This window comes from Bombus pascuorum, chromosome 9 (genome assembly GCF_905332965.1).
Source record: "Bombus pascuorum chromosome 9, iyBomPasc1.1, whole genome shotgun sequence".
NCBI classification, from domain to species: Eukaryota; Metazoa; Arthropoda; class Insecta; order Hymenoptera; family Apidae; genus Bombus; species Bombus pascuorum.
Genome location: NC_083496.1, coordinates 2,756,610 through 2,771,736, shown reverse-complemented (window position 1 = coordinate 2,771,736; position 15,127 = coordinate 2,756,610). Strand labels below are relative to the sequence as shown.

Below are 15,127 nucleotides of genomic sequence, written 5' to 3'. Positions count from 1 at the left end.
TATCTAGCGTCGGAGGTCCCTTTCCTTCTACAATTTTTAAACTATTTGACCTTTCTGATATCCTCTAATATGTATTTATTCTATACGTATTCGTATAGAGTAATTTATTCAGCAGACAATTTTCTAAATTGTTACTGTTACTGGTTTCTTTAAAATTTCGTAGATTAAGCTAAAGTACCAAACTACACAAGATCAAAGTAACGTCTGATGCTATTTTTTAATTAGAATTTCCCAAGATGCACGAGTGATAAATAAAAAAAAAAAAAAAAAAAAGAAAAGAAAATAAAAAGAATACAACATTCTTTCTACTAAAAAGCAAGTACGTAATACAAGACGAATTTGCTTCGAAGCTTGAAGCTTATGATAACGCAGGTGCACCGCTAATCTCGTCGAATTAAGTCTTTTCATGGCGAGCTTATTATTCTAAAATGTCGAGAGGGGTATCATTTATGTGCGGCGCCTCTCGAACGCGGCCGAGTGTCGATCAGCCTGACAATTGGTAAATGGCTCTCTTGTATCTCGGGATACGATGTTGAAATAACGATTTTACTAGGCGTAGCTGTCCACGAACGTTGCAACTACCGTAACAACGATCATTCTAACCAGCCTCTCGTTTTTCATCGAGGACAAGATTAAACGTCAATTATCGCCTGTTATCTGGCGAAATTAGAAATTGGAACAGGAAACGCGGCTGGAATACACAGAATCAACATACCGGAGGACGATACTTGAAGGAAGGAAAAACGAGTAACAGACGACGACGAAAGCTTCCAGTCTAGACATAACTATTACAAACTTGTTCTTCCTCGAGTCCTTGAGGTCATCGAGCACGCTGTATCTCGTATATTTACATTTCGTCAAAGTACGAATTATTTCAAGATGTGCTCGAAGAAATATTTCAAGATATTTCTCGTTCTCGGTTCGTTCGTTCGACCGACGAGTTTGTTTTTTAGTTTTTCCAACGATTCTCGACGTTTTTTCAGACAACCAAAAATATCTCTTTCGGATAACCAAAGATTTTTGATATCTCTTCGGACGCTAAGAAAATTTTTTACGTTTTTTTCGGACAACCATCGATCCCATCGGAATTCAACGACGAGACGATTTGATTTATTATTGAGTAAGATCGTAACAGGACGGGTTAATAACCAAGTCAAAGCAATAACGCAATTTTCTGAACGATAACATTGCTGATCTTATGACATGTTTATCGGTAAAAGAAAAAAAGACTAGACCGGAGGATCGTATCAGGCGCCTCAGCGAACAAGTTCCGTACAATTGCGAACGATCACGATCTCCATGGTAAACAAACACATGCGCGCGTGTTCGTAGTTCTCGTACGTTCTCTTCCTTGTCCACTTCTTCTTAAGTTCGACTGGCTTGTCGCCGACAAATACCCACATCCTCTGGCGCAGAAAGTTAATGCGTTAAACTTCGGTTCGCAAATCCATGCTCGGCACGAACCGACCGGGCCCGTCTTATGAACGTGGGCGTTACTTGAGGCACGTGCCTCGTACTTACGTTCATCTTTCGAATACAGCTCCAGTTACTTCAATGCCAAAATGACGCAGCGTGCCACGTTTCTTTACCGCCACTGATCGTCTCGATTCGATCGTTCCGCCGTTCGAAGAATCGAATCGAGGTACCGATTAAGGACGAACGAGCGCGTGTTGTCTACTTCGATTTGCATAAACACGCTGCACACGCTCCACTACCGATAATAAGACGAAACTGCTGTATATACGAATACTTAATAAATTCGTACGTTTAGCAGAAACTTGTAAACTTGTACCGTAAGCCTGTAAACTCGTTCGACTGTAATATATTTTGTAGAATTAGAAACTGGATAGTATACAATCAGACACGTAACGAACATCGTCTAACGTATTATCACGCGTATATTTTTCGTCTGTTTCAGTGTACAAAAGGCTGCGGAGCGTGGCAACGAGCACTCGACACGAGCTGTCAAGCCGTCTGCGTCAGTACATATTAAGACATTATTACTTCTAATTTTAACGTTAAATGTCGTTGTTCTTTTTCCTTTTTCTTTGTCATTACACAGAGCGTAACATTTTACCGAATCTAACGTCAGCTGTATCGTTTTGTAGAATGGAACTCAAGAATTGCTACCACCCAAAGAATTGTACTGTGTCCTGGGTTGTCACGACGCGCTGAACCGTTACTTTCAACAATTAAAAGGTAATATGCACTTCGCTGACGACGGAGATGACGCGACGAACGCTGTTTCCAGTTGTTTCGCGTAATGAACCTCCGCTGTGACGTACAGTTCTCTGTATCTCCAAAGATACGCTTCGCTGTTAAATCAACGGTATTCCGTAATCGGTTGGATTAAAAGTTGGCGAATTCCTTGGCGTAACGATCCATCGTGGCTATTTTCAGCGATTCTTCGGCGTACGTATCGAAATTGCTGGTGTCTTCCGGCGCCGAGCATTCCGGTATGAAACTAGGCTGTATCTTCTGATGATATATCTGATTCCAATCGGTCGACTGAAACCACCTGTGTCCTTTTATATCCATAGATCCACCTTTCAGATTTCCGTATCTCCTAGTCAGATCCACTTGCAGTATGTTTTTCAATATATCCCTCAGCTCTCCGCCAAAGTGATGAGCGAACTTGTACTTACCAGAGACGATCTTCTCGTATATTTTCATCGGGTCTCGCGAATAAAACGGCGGATATCCAGCGTTCATTTCGTAGATCAAAACACCGAAGCTCCACCAATCCACGGATTTACCGTATCCTTTCGATAAGATTACTTCCGGTGCGAGATATTCGGGCGTACCGCACAGAGTCCACGTTCTACCGTCGATCATCTTACAGAAGCCAAAGTCCGTCACTCGAATGTAGCCGGTGTTTTGAATTAAAATGTTCTCCGGCTTCAAGTCTCTGTAAACGAGGCTGCAGTGATGAAGATATTCCAGCGCGAGAGCAACTTGCGCGGCGTAGAATCGCGCCAGAGATTCGTCGAACTTCCCCATTCGTCTTAGATGCGTGAACATTTCGCCACCGTTGATAAACGGTAACACCATGTATACGTAGGAATTGTCTTTGAAACAGTACTCCATATAGACGACAAAAGGGAACCTCACGCACTGTAGTATCCTTTTCTCGTTGTACGTATGCTCCACTTGCTTCATCTTCACGATTTTTGCTTTCTCTAAGATCTTCATGGCGTAGTACGTGGACGTTGGTTTATATTTCACGAGTAGAACACGGCCGAAGGCGCCGGTACCCACAGTCCGAAATCGATCGAAATCCTCTAGTTTGATGTTGTCGGTTTTGTTGATTTTCCATCTTTCCATGAACGCTGTCTTCAGTTCGTCCAATATCTTTTTGTACTCTGTGAAAGCTCGTTGCCGTTCCAGATTCATCGCGTAACCTACGGTGCGCTTCGCAATTAAAATATTCGCAGATCTCCGTATACGAAAACGTTCTGACAGATAAATAATGGCGATTATGGCAGTTCCGCTATATGATTGACGTTCGCGAGCGGAGGAGACCCTTTGCAACGTTGCCTTCGCGATCGACTTTTGTCGATTTTTCACGCGATTCTCGTAACTAGACCGCGGATATTTATTGCGCAGATTATATTTCTACGAATACAATTACGAAGATGGAAATCGGCTGGAACATCGTTTTAGTTACTATGTATTACACAGAGTGCCGTATTTGTAATGTTTTCTATATTTTTACGTACCACGTGCAACCTATTTACTTTCAAATTTCCCATAAACGTATCAAGATCGGCGGTCCACTCATAACCAAATAAATCCTCTACTCCGTAACACGTACTGATACCTATCGATGTTCGTTATCAGCGGAAATAGGTATTCCATCGGCACCAGCTTTGGTAGCGGACTCGCTAACCGCAACTTCCCTACGACTCGAATGGAAAGGAATAGACATCGAAAGACGCGGCGGAGGCATATCGTACTTAGTGCAATGGAGGTACGAGGAACTGGCTGAGACTTGGCAATATTGTAGAAATCAATCGTGGGGACAGGATGATCAGATTTTAGTTGAAAATTTGCAACCTTACACGAAATATAGGGTACGTTTTTAAATTTAACTATATTTATTTAAACGTCGCGCGTTATCGTCGTTATTTTCTTTTATAAATGTTGTATTATCATTTGCCATTTTAATTGCAGTTTCGCGTAGCGTTACTGTTAAAATCGTCTCAACACAATCCGGAGCCTATCGTTTCCGCTCCAAGCGTCGTGATAAGAACGCTGGCTGCCGGTTTACCAACCTCAGCACCGGTAATTGTAAGAGCGGTGGCAGTAGACAGCTGCCGCGCCTCTGTGTCTTGGGAACCGGGCCCTTTCCCGAATGGGCCACTTTTGTCTTATGTCCTGCGTCTGCAAGGGGCTGATCACTCCCAGCTTAAGGTATACGCCACGCCAGAAATTCTATAACGTTCGATATAATTAGTTTCTTTCCTCGCAATTACTTTCTTCGATACAGTTATCTTCATTTTCGCGAAACGTATCGTTCTACGCGAATACGTTTCCAAACCCTCGACTGTTCTGTCTAAGCTATCGCTATTTACCAGCATTCGTCGACGCGTTCGTCGATTGCGCTTTTCCTATTCTCTCTAACTTTAGTAGCAAACAGCACTGTGTGAATAAATAGCAACTGGTTCTGCAAGACTGCCTACCTTTTCCCACAAATAGTATACATATATTTATACGTTATCGACAGGTAAAAATTGCGAAGCAAACGAATATGCTCGAGACAAATGCACGGCTTCTTTGATCGTTAAGATCGTTAGAAAAACGATTCTGTCCGCTGACACGATTAACGCTAATTAAATAATAAACGAGCTTTCAAAAGTTTACGTCCGTGAGTTTAAGCAATGCATGCTTGGTCTATCGATTCGTTCATCTTTCATCCTGCTAACACCAGCTTCTTAGCTTGTAAGAACCAGATCTCACGAAATACGTTTCTGGCATGGCGTTTCTTTCCTATTCGCATAACGATTATCCAGCGAGGGTTCGAAAGGGATAGATACTCGAACAGTTACATACGTTTTACGATTAACGTACAGGACATACCAGCCTCCGAAAACACGGACCACTACATGTTCCAAAATCTCGAGCCGAATAAGAATTATTCTATTAGCGTGACCATGAGGAACGGGGTTGGAGAGGGTCCACCTGCGGTAACTTACGTCATGACCACTCCAGAACCGGCTGGTACGTATCAGTAAAATGGAAATTGAAATTTCAGCAAGTTTTTGAAACGATGCAAACATTAACGAGATTCGTGATGTTACAGTGAAAGACACGCAACAACCTATTTTAATTCTCGGAGGTCAGCACGTGGTTATGAAACAAGATGCGGACATGTTGGACGATCCTAGCGTGGTTTACGAAAATACAAGTACGATTCGAGGAGTGGCGATTCACGTGGCTTCCGCTCGCCTCTTCATTTCCGATTCTTTAGGATACGTATACAGAACGTCCATCACGGAACGAACGAAACCAACGGTGATACTCAGTCCGAGTCAGGCGAACTTTAAACCTCTGAGTTTATCGGTCGATTGGCTGAACCTTCACTTGTACATTCTGGGCGAGGTGAAACACGCGACGACGGTTTGGCAAATTGCTAGATGCAATCTGGACGGAAGAGGTTTGACAGTGGCCGTGGCTGGCTTCTTGACGCGACCCACGCACATCGAGGTAGACCCGTACAATGGTTACTTATTCTGGGTCACCAGGGGCGGTTTGTACCGATTGGATCTGGCTGACATAAGCAACGGAGTGAAGCACGAGGTACGTTTCGAATGTAAGACGCCTGAAAGGCTGGCTAAGATATCGTTGGTCTACATCAAACTGTAAAATATAATAGCAGAAAATATACCACGGAATAATCGTGCATCGCGTTTCAACAGTTCTGAACTCGGACGTTTTACACCGAAAGCTTACACCAAAAACTGAAATTCATCCTCGATAACGTTGCACGGATTTTTACAGGTTCAGCCATATTTAATTCTAGAAGACGCTAATTTAGGAGCGTTCACCGTCGATCACACCAACTTCCGTCTTCTCGTTCCCCATCACATCCAAAATACTGTGATATCTGTCTCCCTGGATGGTCGTGAAGTTATAAATCTTCGCGCCAACACGCAACAACCAAAATTCAAGAACGTAGTCTCGTTAGGCATGGCGAACGGTTTGTTTTATTGGACGAACGGGGAAGAGGTATTGATAGAAGGATATCACTCGGGACAAAACAGATACTTTCACAATGCTTACCCCGATAGGTGAGAGTGTTGATTCTTGTTCGACCAGGCTGGAGATCTACGCGCAGATGCTTCGATAAAAGCGTTTTTTCCAGGTCGAACGGTTCATTTGTCAGTGTCAATGTACTTATGGACGCGAGCCAACCAGTTCCTGTCCCCGTGAATCCTCCTACGGGCGTGCAAGCTGTCCTTGGTGTGGAGAGGGCGAAAGTTTCTTGGCAGGCGCCTCATTTATTGGGCGGCCAGGGTAAAGGAGCCTGGCAAAATTGGTCTTACGAATTGGAGATCAAAGATGAGTCTACCGGAGAGACGATCCATCAGAAGGATATCGCTGGATCGTCTCATACCGTGCACAATCTTCGAGAGAAATCAGAGTACTCGATTAAGGCAGCGGCTTACACGAGCGCTGGCAGAGGACCCTGGTCAACCGAGTTCAGGGGTCGAACCTTGAGGTAAATCACGATTAGATGTACTTACAGGAAATCGATAGGTGAAAAAATCCACTTACGTGTTTGTGAAAAATCAAAAAGTATAAAAATACAGAATATGTAAAATAAGAAATTCGACAGTCTTTATAAATATTCGTAGTCTAATTACGATTCGACGTTGTGATTTCGATTCTTATTTTTCGTTTCAAGAGCAATATCTCTGAGAATTAATTTGTACGACGTTCGATTAATCTTCTAGGGACGGATCACACGCATCCATTTTGTGGTCCGCAAACGAGGGTCTCCTAAGAAGCGACGTAACCGGAGAGAATATCGATACTTTAATCTATAAAGCGGGCTTGAAGGAGACAGAGGTTGATTATCACATCGTTGATGTCAGCTGGTACAAGGATATTCTGTACATCGTAGGAAACAATTCTGCGTTGTATCGGTACAATATTACGAGCCATCAGAAGACGAAGATGAATATTCACTCTGTCGGGAGCGTTGCTGTCGATTGGATATCGAAAAAATTGTACTGGGCTAATCCAAAGCAACAAATTGTAAATAAATGTTTCTTGTATCTTCGATCGATTCTATTTACTTCAAAATTTATTTCATGCTATATTTTCCCCCTGTATTTTCTCTACAGATAACAAGAGCAAATTTGAATGGATCTCATCAAGAGCCCATGTCGATTCTGGCCATCGTTAAAGAATTAATGATCGATTCTTTGGAAGCGTACCTGTATTGGTCAACAGGCCACGCCGTTGAAGTGGCTCGTTTAAACGGACAAGACAGAAGATACTATCATTCGGATGAGATATTTAACGGGAAACAAGTGATGGGGTTAACGCTGGACACAGAGAACAGATACGTTTATTGGATCGTCCGAAGCTACGAAAGTGGATCTATCGTTTATCGAGCGCCAACGTCCGAAAGACTTTCGATGAGTCATAAAATCGTGCCTGAGAAGGTTTCTATCGTCGTTTAATTTTGTTATTTTGCAAAAAGAAAGAACATATCGTTGTCGTTGATAGTAGTAATAGAATTATTAATTTCGTTTCTCGATACGTTTTTAAGGTCTCAGCACTGCAGTACCCAAACATGCAAGGCCCTTTATGCTACTTCTCGGAGCATCTTCTGTGGCTCCAGGACGACCGGAACGCGGTGATAGGCGATCTGTCTGGCCAAAACACGGCCATAATAAACGGTATCAGCTTGTCAGGACTTCACATGGTGGCTGTGATGGATCCGGCGCTTCATCAATATCCAAAGAATCTTACATCAGAAACCGTAGCTGTATTACCAAACGCCGTAAACTATAGCAGTATTAGAGTAGAAGGCACCTGGAGGAACTTTAACATATCCTGGGATCCGGTGGAGAATATCAATTATGGAACTGTCTTCTACGAAGTGAAATTCGCGGATTATATCAATACCAATTCGAATCCGGAGATAACGATGGAAACCTCGATGCCTTATAACAATTCCGAACGGATTTTGCCTTATTCGGTCCTGGAGGTGTCCGTGAAAGCCTTCACGTATTGGGAAACGGCACACCATACGAGGAAGATACTTAGGTCGCCACAAAGCGTCCCCAGTCAACCAACGAATCCTAGATCGTTTATAGAGTTTCGTAAAGAACCACTGAGCAAAAATGTCGACATATTTGCGATATTCAGGTAAATTTCATAAGAAAGAAATTCGCTGCTATCTTTTACCAGCCCTTACCGAGCGAAGACCGAATCGTTGTTGTCACCGACGTCGAATATTTTATTTTGGAACGATAAAAGCTTCTTATCCCTTTTCTTTTTTTTTTTTTTTCGTGGAGGAAATCCGCACGGACGCCCGCCGCCTCTGGGGGGAAGAGCGGCGTGGTAGTGTCGGACTCCAACCGACTAAAACCTCCACGATGACCGTCCCTCTTGCGACCAAGGGGTGCCCGGGAACCGCTGTGGCGACACACCGGACCCCCCGCGCGCAACATTCTGTCCGTATGTCACGTCTCGCACTCTTCCAGGGGCCGTCCGGATCCCCAACCGGACTGCTTGGTGGCTCCCGGGTGCTGGAAGGTCCAGCACCTAACTCCAATCCCCTTCGGAGGTCGCGGCGGCTCTCGCGCGCCTCATGTAGGCGCGTCCACGGGCACCGCCGCGTCCTCGTCGACCAATCCTCTCGGGATGGGAAGCCCGCTCCCTCACCCGCAAGCTTTTTACCCCTATGTGATAATTAAGTATATTTGAAAAATAAAATTGTTACAGGTGGGATCAACCCGAGTTCACGAATGGTCTGATCACCGGATACACGGTTCAGTGTTGGTTTAAGGAGAACAACGTCGAGGTGCAAATCTGCGATCAGTCGCTTATTCCATCCATGTTGTTGGAGCACACCGTTCAAGACTTGTTGCCAAACACAACATATTACTTCCAAGTTCGAGCTCATACGGAAATTGGCGCTGGACCATACACCGACGTGATCAACGTTTCGACGATTTACGAAAATCCGGTACCGCAATTGTTGGTCGCCACGATGGACGCGGTTCGAATATCCGATTTGGATCAGGAAATGAACTATACCGTTACTCGGCACATCGCGGTTGAAGTGACGTATCTGGCCGCGGAAAGCAAAATTTACTGGATCAATGAAATGCAGGAGTTGGTAACATCGGACTTGGATGGGGCAAACGCTACTAAAATATTGACGTTGAACAACAGTGCATTTAGTATAACTATCGATTGGGTGGCGAAACATCTTTACTGGTCCGAATCCAGCTATCGAGAAAACGGTGGATGTATCATGAAGTTAGACTTGACCATGTGGCAAGCTGGAATTCTTAAATACGAAAACATCGTTACGACGAACAGACGTATCGTGAATCTTGATATATTACCATCTACCGGGTACCTACTATTTTTACGGAATCCTTCTTCGTATGTATATTTCAAATTTATTAATCTGATTTAATTTCTTGCAGATCGTTGTATTGGATAGAACAAACTAACAAAGATAGCGGAGTAATAATGCGGTCGAATTTGAGCGGCAGTGATATTCAACCGTTCTTCGATCATATAGACGACTGTTCCTGCCCTTACAGGACATCCGTGATTCCCGCGATGACGATCGATAGCACCGATTATCGAAAACCAGTCATGTACTGGATTTCTTTGGAGGGTCACCTAAACAGCGCCGATATCGACGGATGTAAGTGCAATTTGATAGTAAGCGCAGGTTTCAACAAAGGATTACCAGCAAGATCGTTGACCGTCGACAAGATGAACATTTATTGGTCCAACATTCCTGAAAATCAAATTTATTTTGTAAATAAAAAATATCCCAATGACGAGGAGATCAAGCATTTCTATTTACCATCTGTACGAAGCATCAAAGCCATTGGGAAATCTCTGCAAACCTATCCGATCATCAACTGTTTGATTCCTCGTCAAAATTCCTACAACGTGGAAGAAGTGAGAAAAACAGCAAATAGCATTACCGTGAGACTTCCCGAACCGGTTCCTCAATTTGGCTGCGAAGAATACAGCTTACCTACGACGCTATACACGATATACGTGTCTCAATGTCTAGAAAATGATCCAAACATGTGCGAGGACAGCGACAGAACAAAGTTGCAGACTTACGAGAAGGAATACGAAATAAAGAATTTGAAGCCTTTCACGAAATACAGACTGAAACTGGCTTTGAGTAACTATTACGCCGATTCGGAGTCGGTGAGTTTAGAGTTTGATTCTGGTGTCGTGCTACGAACGGAAGCTGGCGCTCCTACAGCCCCGGAGAACGTAACCGTGGAAGCTCTGACACCAACCTTGGCTATCGTGTACTGGATGCCACCAAAGATATTAAATGCCGCAGCTGTACGATACGAGGTACATTGGAGATTGGTTCGATTAATAAACGGAGCACGACAAAAGGGAGAACAATTTATAAAGGGCACCGAACGCACAGCCGATGGAAGATTCTTCACCATGTTGGAACCATGGCTACCTGATCAGGAGTATCTAGTGTTCGTTCGTGCTTATCCTGCCCACGTTAACGATATATACAGTGAAAGTTCCGGTCAAGTAGTCAAGATGTACCCAGAACCTAATAATTTGACGTTAACCGGGGTTAGCGTGAATAGCTTGAACGTATCCTGGGTACCAACGGTCGATTTGATGGTCAAATACATGTTGGAATACAAAGATGTTGCTGTAGAAAATTGGCAAGAGGCGAATGACTTTACGATGGAAAACGACGAAGTGACGTATTTCATCAGGAAATTGCAACCACGAACTTTGTACAAATTTCATCTGATTCTGAGATATCCAAATTATAAGAAAGATTTCGTGTGGCCAACAGATGGGAGGTTCACGTTTCAAACGTTAGGTAACGAATTCCTTCTGTTCCTTATAGAATTATTAAAATTGTTTTTTAGAATTATCCACATATTGTTTTATGTTATTTGGGGAACAGGTGATGTACCGAGTGCTCCAGGTATGCCAACGGTAACCAAACTCCGTAACTCTGTGTACCAATTGAATTGGGAACCAGCGCAAGCTCATGGCTCGCAGATCACGTTGTACCGTGTCGAAGGGATGAAGATCAATGAAATTAACGAGCAAATAGACTCCACCGAGAACGCGAGCTGGAAGTTGTATTACAACGGGACGGACAATTATTGGATAATCACGGGAGACATGGACGACAAGTATCGGTTTCGTATTCAAGCTAGAAACGCGTACGGTTTCGGTAGTTGGAGCAGATCCAGCCCGATCATTGATTTAACCGAAGCCACCGGTGGAATATTAGCCGCTCAACAACACCTTGGTTTAGTGTTGGGACTTAGCGTCCCTGTTATCACTATTATGCTCATTTGCTTCTGTTATTTCCTTTGCCGTAAGTGTATAACGATTATAAATAAAGTGTATTTTTTTTAATGGTTAAAGTAATCCCTGTTCGAATAAAGTATGCTTCGTGTGCAGTTAACAGGAATATAAAGGATAAGTTTTATAATTCAGCAGTGTACCGGCAACGCAAAGATGATAAAGAGGCGGTTTTACCTCCGTTAGTGAGCGACGTCGAATTAGCGACGCTTCGGGAGATACCACGCGGAAATTTCGTTCAATCGAACGCGTTGTACGCGTCTACCTTGCAGAACGATCCGGACGATTCTACGCTTCCTAAAATCAAAAGGGAACAGATTACCTTAGCGAAGTTCTTGGGTAGCGGAGCCTTTGGTGAAGTAAGCGACATATAAATAACGAATATTTAAGAACTATCATTGTAATCACGAGACTATGTCGTTATCGCGTATACACAAATTTTTCAGGTATTTCAAGGGAATGCGAAGGATTTGGAGAGACCAGGAGTTACACCGGTTGCGATCAAAACGTTGCGAAAGGGTGCCTCGGCCCAGGAAAAGACAGAGTTCCTTCAAGAAGCTAGACTCATGAGTCATTTTCGACATAAACACGTGTTAAGACTTTTGGGAATCTGTTTAGATACGGATCCACCGTTATTGGTATTGGAACTGATGGAAGCTGGAGATTTACTGAGTTATTTAAGGGCGAGTCGATCTTTGCAACCATCGGATCCACACGCGTTACGTCTTCAAGATTTGCTCGCTATGTGCGAGGATGTAGCAAGGGGTTGCCGTTATTTGGAGGAGCTCCATTTTGTACATAGAGATCTCGCGTGTAGAAATTGTTTGGTATCTGCCAGAGATCGAGAGAACCGTGTCGTTAAGATCGGTGACTTTGGACTGGCCAGAGATATATACAAGAACGATTATTATCGAAAAGTAAATATCTTCCTAATTCTAACGTAATAACAATTTGCGATCTTGATATAAAACAGAAACAAATATTCAACTTTTTGTTACAGGAAGGAGAAGGATTGCTTCCTGTTCGATGGATGGCACCTGAATCGTTAGTGGACGGTGTATTCACTTCACAGAGTGATGTCTGGGCATTTGGTGTATTAATGTGGGAAATCACGTCCTTGGGACAACAACCGTATCCTGCCAGAACAAATATCGAAGTATTACACCATGTACGCGCAGGTGGAAGGTTGCCCAAATCTCTAAATTGTCCACCTGCTTTACATCAGCTCATGTTACGTTGTTGGAGCGTTGCCGATGCTAGACCGAGCTTTAAAGTTTGCCTTGAAAATATAGTTAGTCTTCGAAGTACCATAGAGGATGCACAACTGAACCCGGTTCATACTAGTCATTATTTAGCTAGAAGAGGTATGTTTCGATAATACGGATATTAACATTTGCATTATGTAAATCTCTAGCATGGAACATAAATATATTTTTTTTAAATATCGATTATTAGTCGATTATTAATTGTCAGCAAACACGTATTAGCTTATTAGGATGATTCTTATAGTTCAATACTAATATTTCTTATCTCATTCTCCAATATTTCATCTCACAAAATGAATTTATTATATAAAATGAAATATTTCTAAAATATACGTATATAGCTTGGGGAATGACATAAAAAAATTTGCATACAAATTTTCGATCATTTATGACTAAAACTCTCTCTGTTGCTTATATATACAATCATATATTTACATAATTTTCATAGCCATCTCGTAAAATTCGATTTTTAAACTTGTAAGCTAATAGCTGCTTCAACAACTAATAGGATTAACATTAATTTATTTTCTCATGTTACAAAACAAGCGTATTTATTTCGAAAAGTGATCATACTCGATAATTGCGATTCAAATCATCAAGATGCGATGCCATAAATGTGTTGTAAATATATAAATTTAACAATTTGCTTGAATACATATTTATCATTGCATGGCTCATGCTTGCAGGCATCTCTAACATGGCTTACTTTGCTGACGAGAACCAAAATCATGATAATTCAGGTAGGTTCTCTTTGTAAAGATCATCTATATACGTTGCTTTTTCGACCAGTCTTCCTTTACTTCTTATACAAATTCAAACTCATAATACAACTATTGAATAAGACTGAATGTAATATAATGTTGATTTTGTGTTAATTTTCTCAGGGAATTCTTGGAAATCCAGCAGCTCAGAAGGCAGTCGAGATATGCAACCGTTCCTTCAGAATTCCCATAATGCGACACTTACATCACAATCGAATGAAATACCGAAATATTTAGAATTGTTAGCGGATAACGAAGATATCATCCTAAGGGAGAATTCAACAAACGGATACGAAGTGCCTCGGTCGATTCATATCTCCGATCAAAATTTAGCCAATATGAATAAAGCTAGTACAAACGTAGATGTAAAGAGCAATTTGCATTCTGATACGCCACAAGAACATAAAGATGCTTCGAACGATGCGAAAGAACAACCAGAAAGAAAGTGTGATAATAGATCGTCGATATCTAGTTTGAATTTACTAGAACGTAAGAGAGCATCGATCACTAGCATGATTGAGAAATGTAACACTTTAGATAGTTCGAAATTAACTAATCCTACTATTAAAACGATTTTTAAAAGAGATTCCTTTACATCATTGACTGATCAGCGGAAAAATAAGAGGAACGTAACCGAACGACGAGGATCGGAATTAAGTTTAGAAGGTAGAAGTTCTAGTTCTTTAAGCTCGAATATTAGTTTAGCGCCACCTACTCGACCTAGTTCATCGTTAATTAGTTCACAAAATGTTCTTCCATTAAAGAACGGCGTTATCGGAGGAACCGGCGACTCAAACGATAATAACGTTACGAACGCATTGCCAAAAATTCAAAGGACTCATTCCAATTTGCAAAATGGTAAAGCTAACATACCTTTGGTGATAAACAATGCATTGTTGAACTTATTGAGGCAGACTCCAGTTGTCGAGGATAGTAACAATATAGTCACATACACGAACATCAATACGGATGCTGTTAGAGTAAACGGGTCGTGAAGTTTTTATTAAAGATGTGATGGATTAAGTCATTTGATGGGTCGTGTTTCTAAAACAAAATCGTGATTTCAGTAATAACTCCGTACCGAAACTGGAAATACGTGTGAAGTTCCATAGCTTAAAACTGCCATATTAATGTATGTACATATTTAAGTTTAGTATCTGAAATTTATTTTACATGAACTGTGGCAGAAAGATTTTATTTGATAATGACATTAATTTCAATTGACAATCAGACTTGTTGCTTAGAATCTAAGAACCAAGAATAGCTATAGAAAATTATGTGGTGATTAATCTGCGATAGTTTTATATTTGTCATTGCAACTAATGTATTTATTTAATGACACAGAACTACGAGTAAATTTTCACCATTCATTGTACAAATTTCATATTAGCGGTAATATAAAGTATAGTATGGAAACTGCTATTCATATTACGTTTAAGGATTTGTTAAGTTTTACATATACATGTAGTGGTTCTTTTTAAAACAGTACAATTAAGAATAAATTTTTGCACATATTAAGCTTTA

The 15,127-nt window shown here is 41.7% G+C and overlaps 2 protein-coding genes across 3 annotated transcripts in view; one reads left to right on the top strand and one right to left on the bottom strand.

The window, feature by feature from the left end:
* Positions 1 to 15,127, top strand: part of LOC132910267 (proto-oncogene tyrosine-protein kinase ROS) — a 26,621-nt gene extending 11,494 nt beyond the window's left edge. The window contains exons 3-20 of one of the 2 annotated variants that reach the window (XM_060965819.1): positions 1,919 to 1,978; positions 2,109 to 2,199; positions 3,841 to 4,073; positions 4,174 to 4,413; positions 5,073 to 5,220; positions 5,303 to 5,799; positions 6,001 to 6,290; positions 6,365 to 6,721; positions 6,957 to 7,260; positions 7,350 to 7,673; positions 7,781 to 8,382; positions 8,962 to 9,600; positions 9,675 to 11,080; positions 11,168 to 11,590; positions 11,716 to 11,936; positions 12,024 to 12,494; positions 12,578 to 12,941; positions 13,727 to 15,127. In XM_060965819.1, coding sequence (XP_060821802.1) covers positions 1,919 to 1,978; positions 2,109 to 2,199; positions 3,841 to 4,073; positions 4,174 to 4,413; positions 5,073 to 5,220; positions 5,303 to 5,799; positions 6,001 to 6,290; positions 6,365 to 6,721; positions 6,957 to 7,260; positions 7,350 to 7,673; positions 7,781 to 8,382; positions 8,962 to 9,600; positions 9,675 to 11,080; positions 11,168 to 11,590; positions 11,716 to 11,936; positions 12,024 to 12,494; positions 12,578 to 12,941; positions 13,727 to 14,598 — 7,542 coding nt within the window. In that variant the 3' untranslated portion in view covers positions 14,599 to 15,127. Of the gene's footprint in view, positions 1 to 1,918; positions 1,979 to 2,108; positions 2,200 to 3,840; positions 4,074 to 4,173; positions 4,414 to 5,072; positions 5,221 to 5,302; positions 5,800 to 6,000; positions 6,291 to 6,364; positions 6,722 to 6,956; positions 7,261 to 7,349; positions 7,674 to 7,780; positions 8,383 to 8,961; positions 9,601 to 9,674; positions 11,081 to 11,167; positions 11,591 to 11,712; positions 11,937 to 12,023; positions 12,495 to 12,577; positions 12,942 to 13,726 lie in introns of both variants that reach the window. The other variant, XM_060965818.1, reaches the window with a different exon arrangement.
* LOC132910278 (cAMP-dependent protein kinase catalytic subunit 1-like) lies at positions 2,206 to 3,834 on the bottom strand. Its single transcript, XM_060965837.1, has one exon. It carries the CDS (start codon positions 3,391 to 3,393, stop codon positions 2,350 to 2,352), a length of 1,044 nt encoding a protein of 347 aa, XP_060821820.1. The 5' UTR covers positions 3,394 to 3,834; the 3' UTR covers positions 2,206 to 2,349.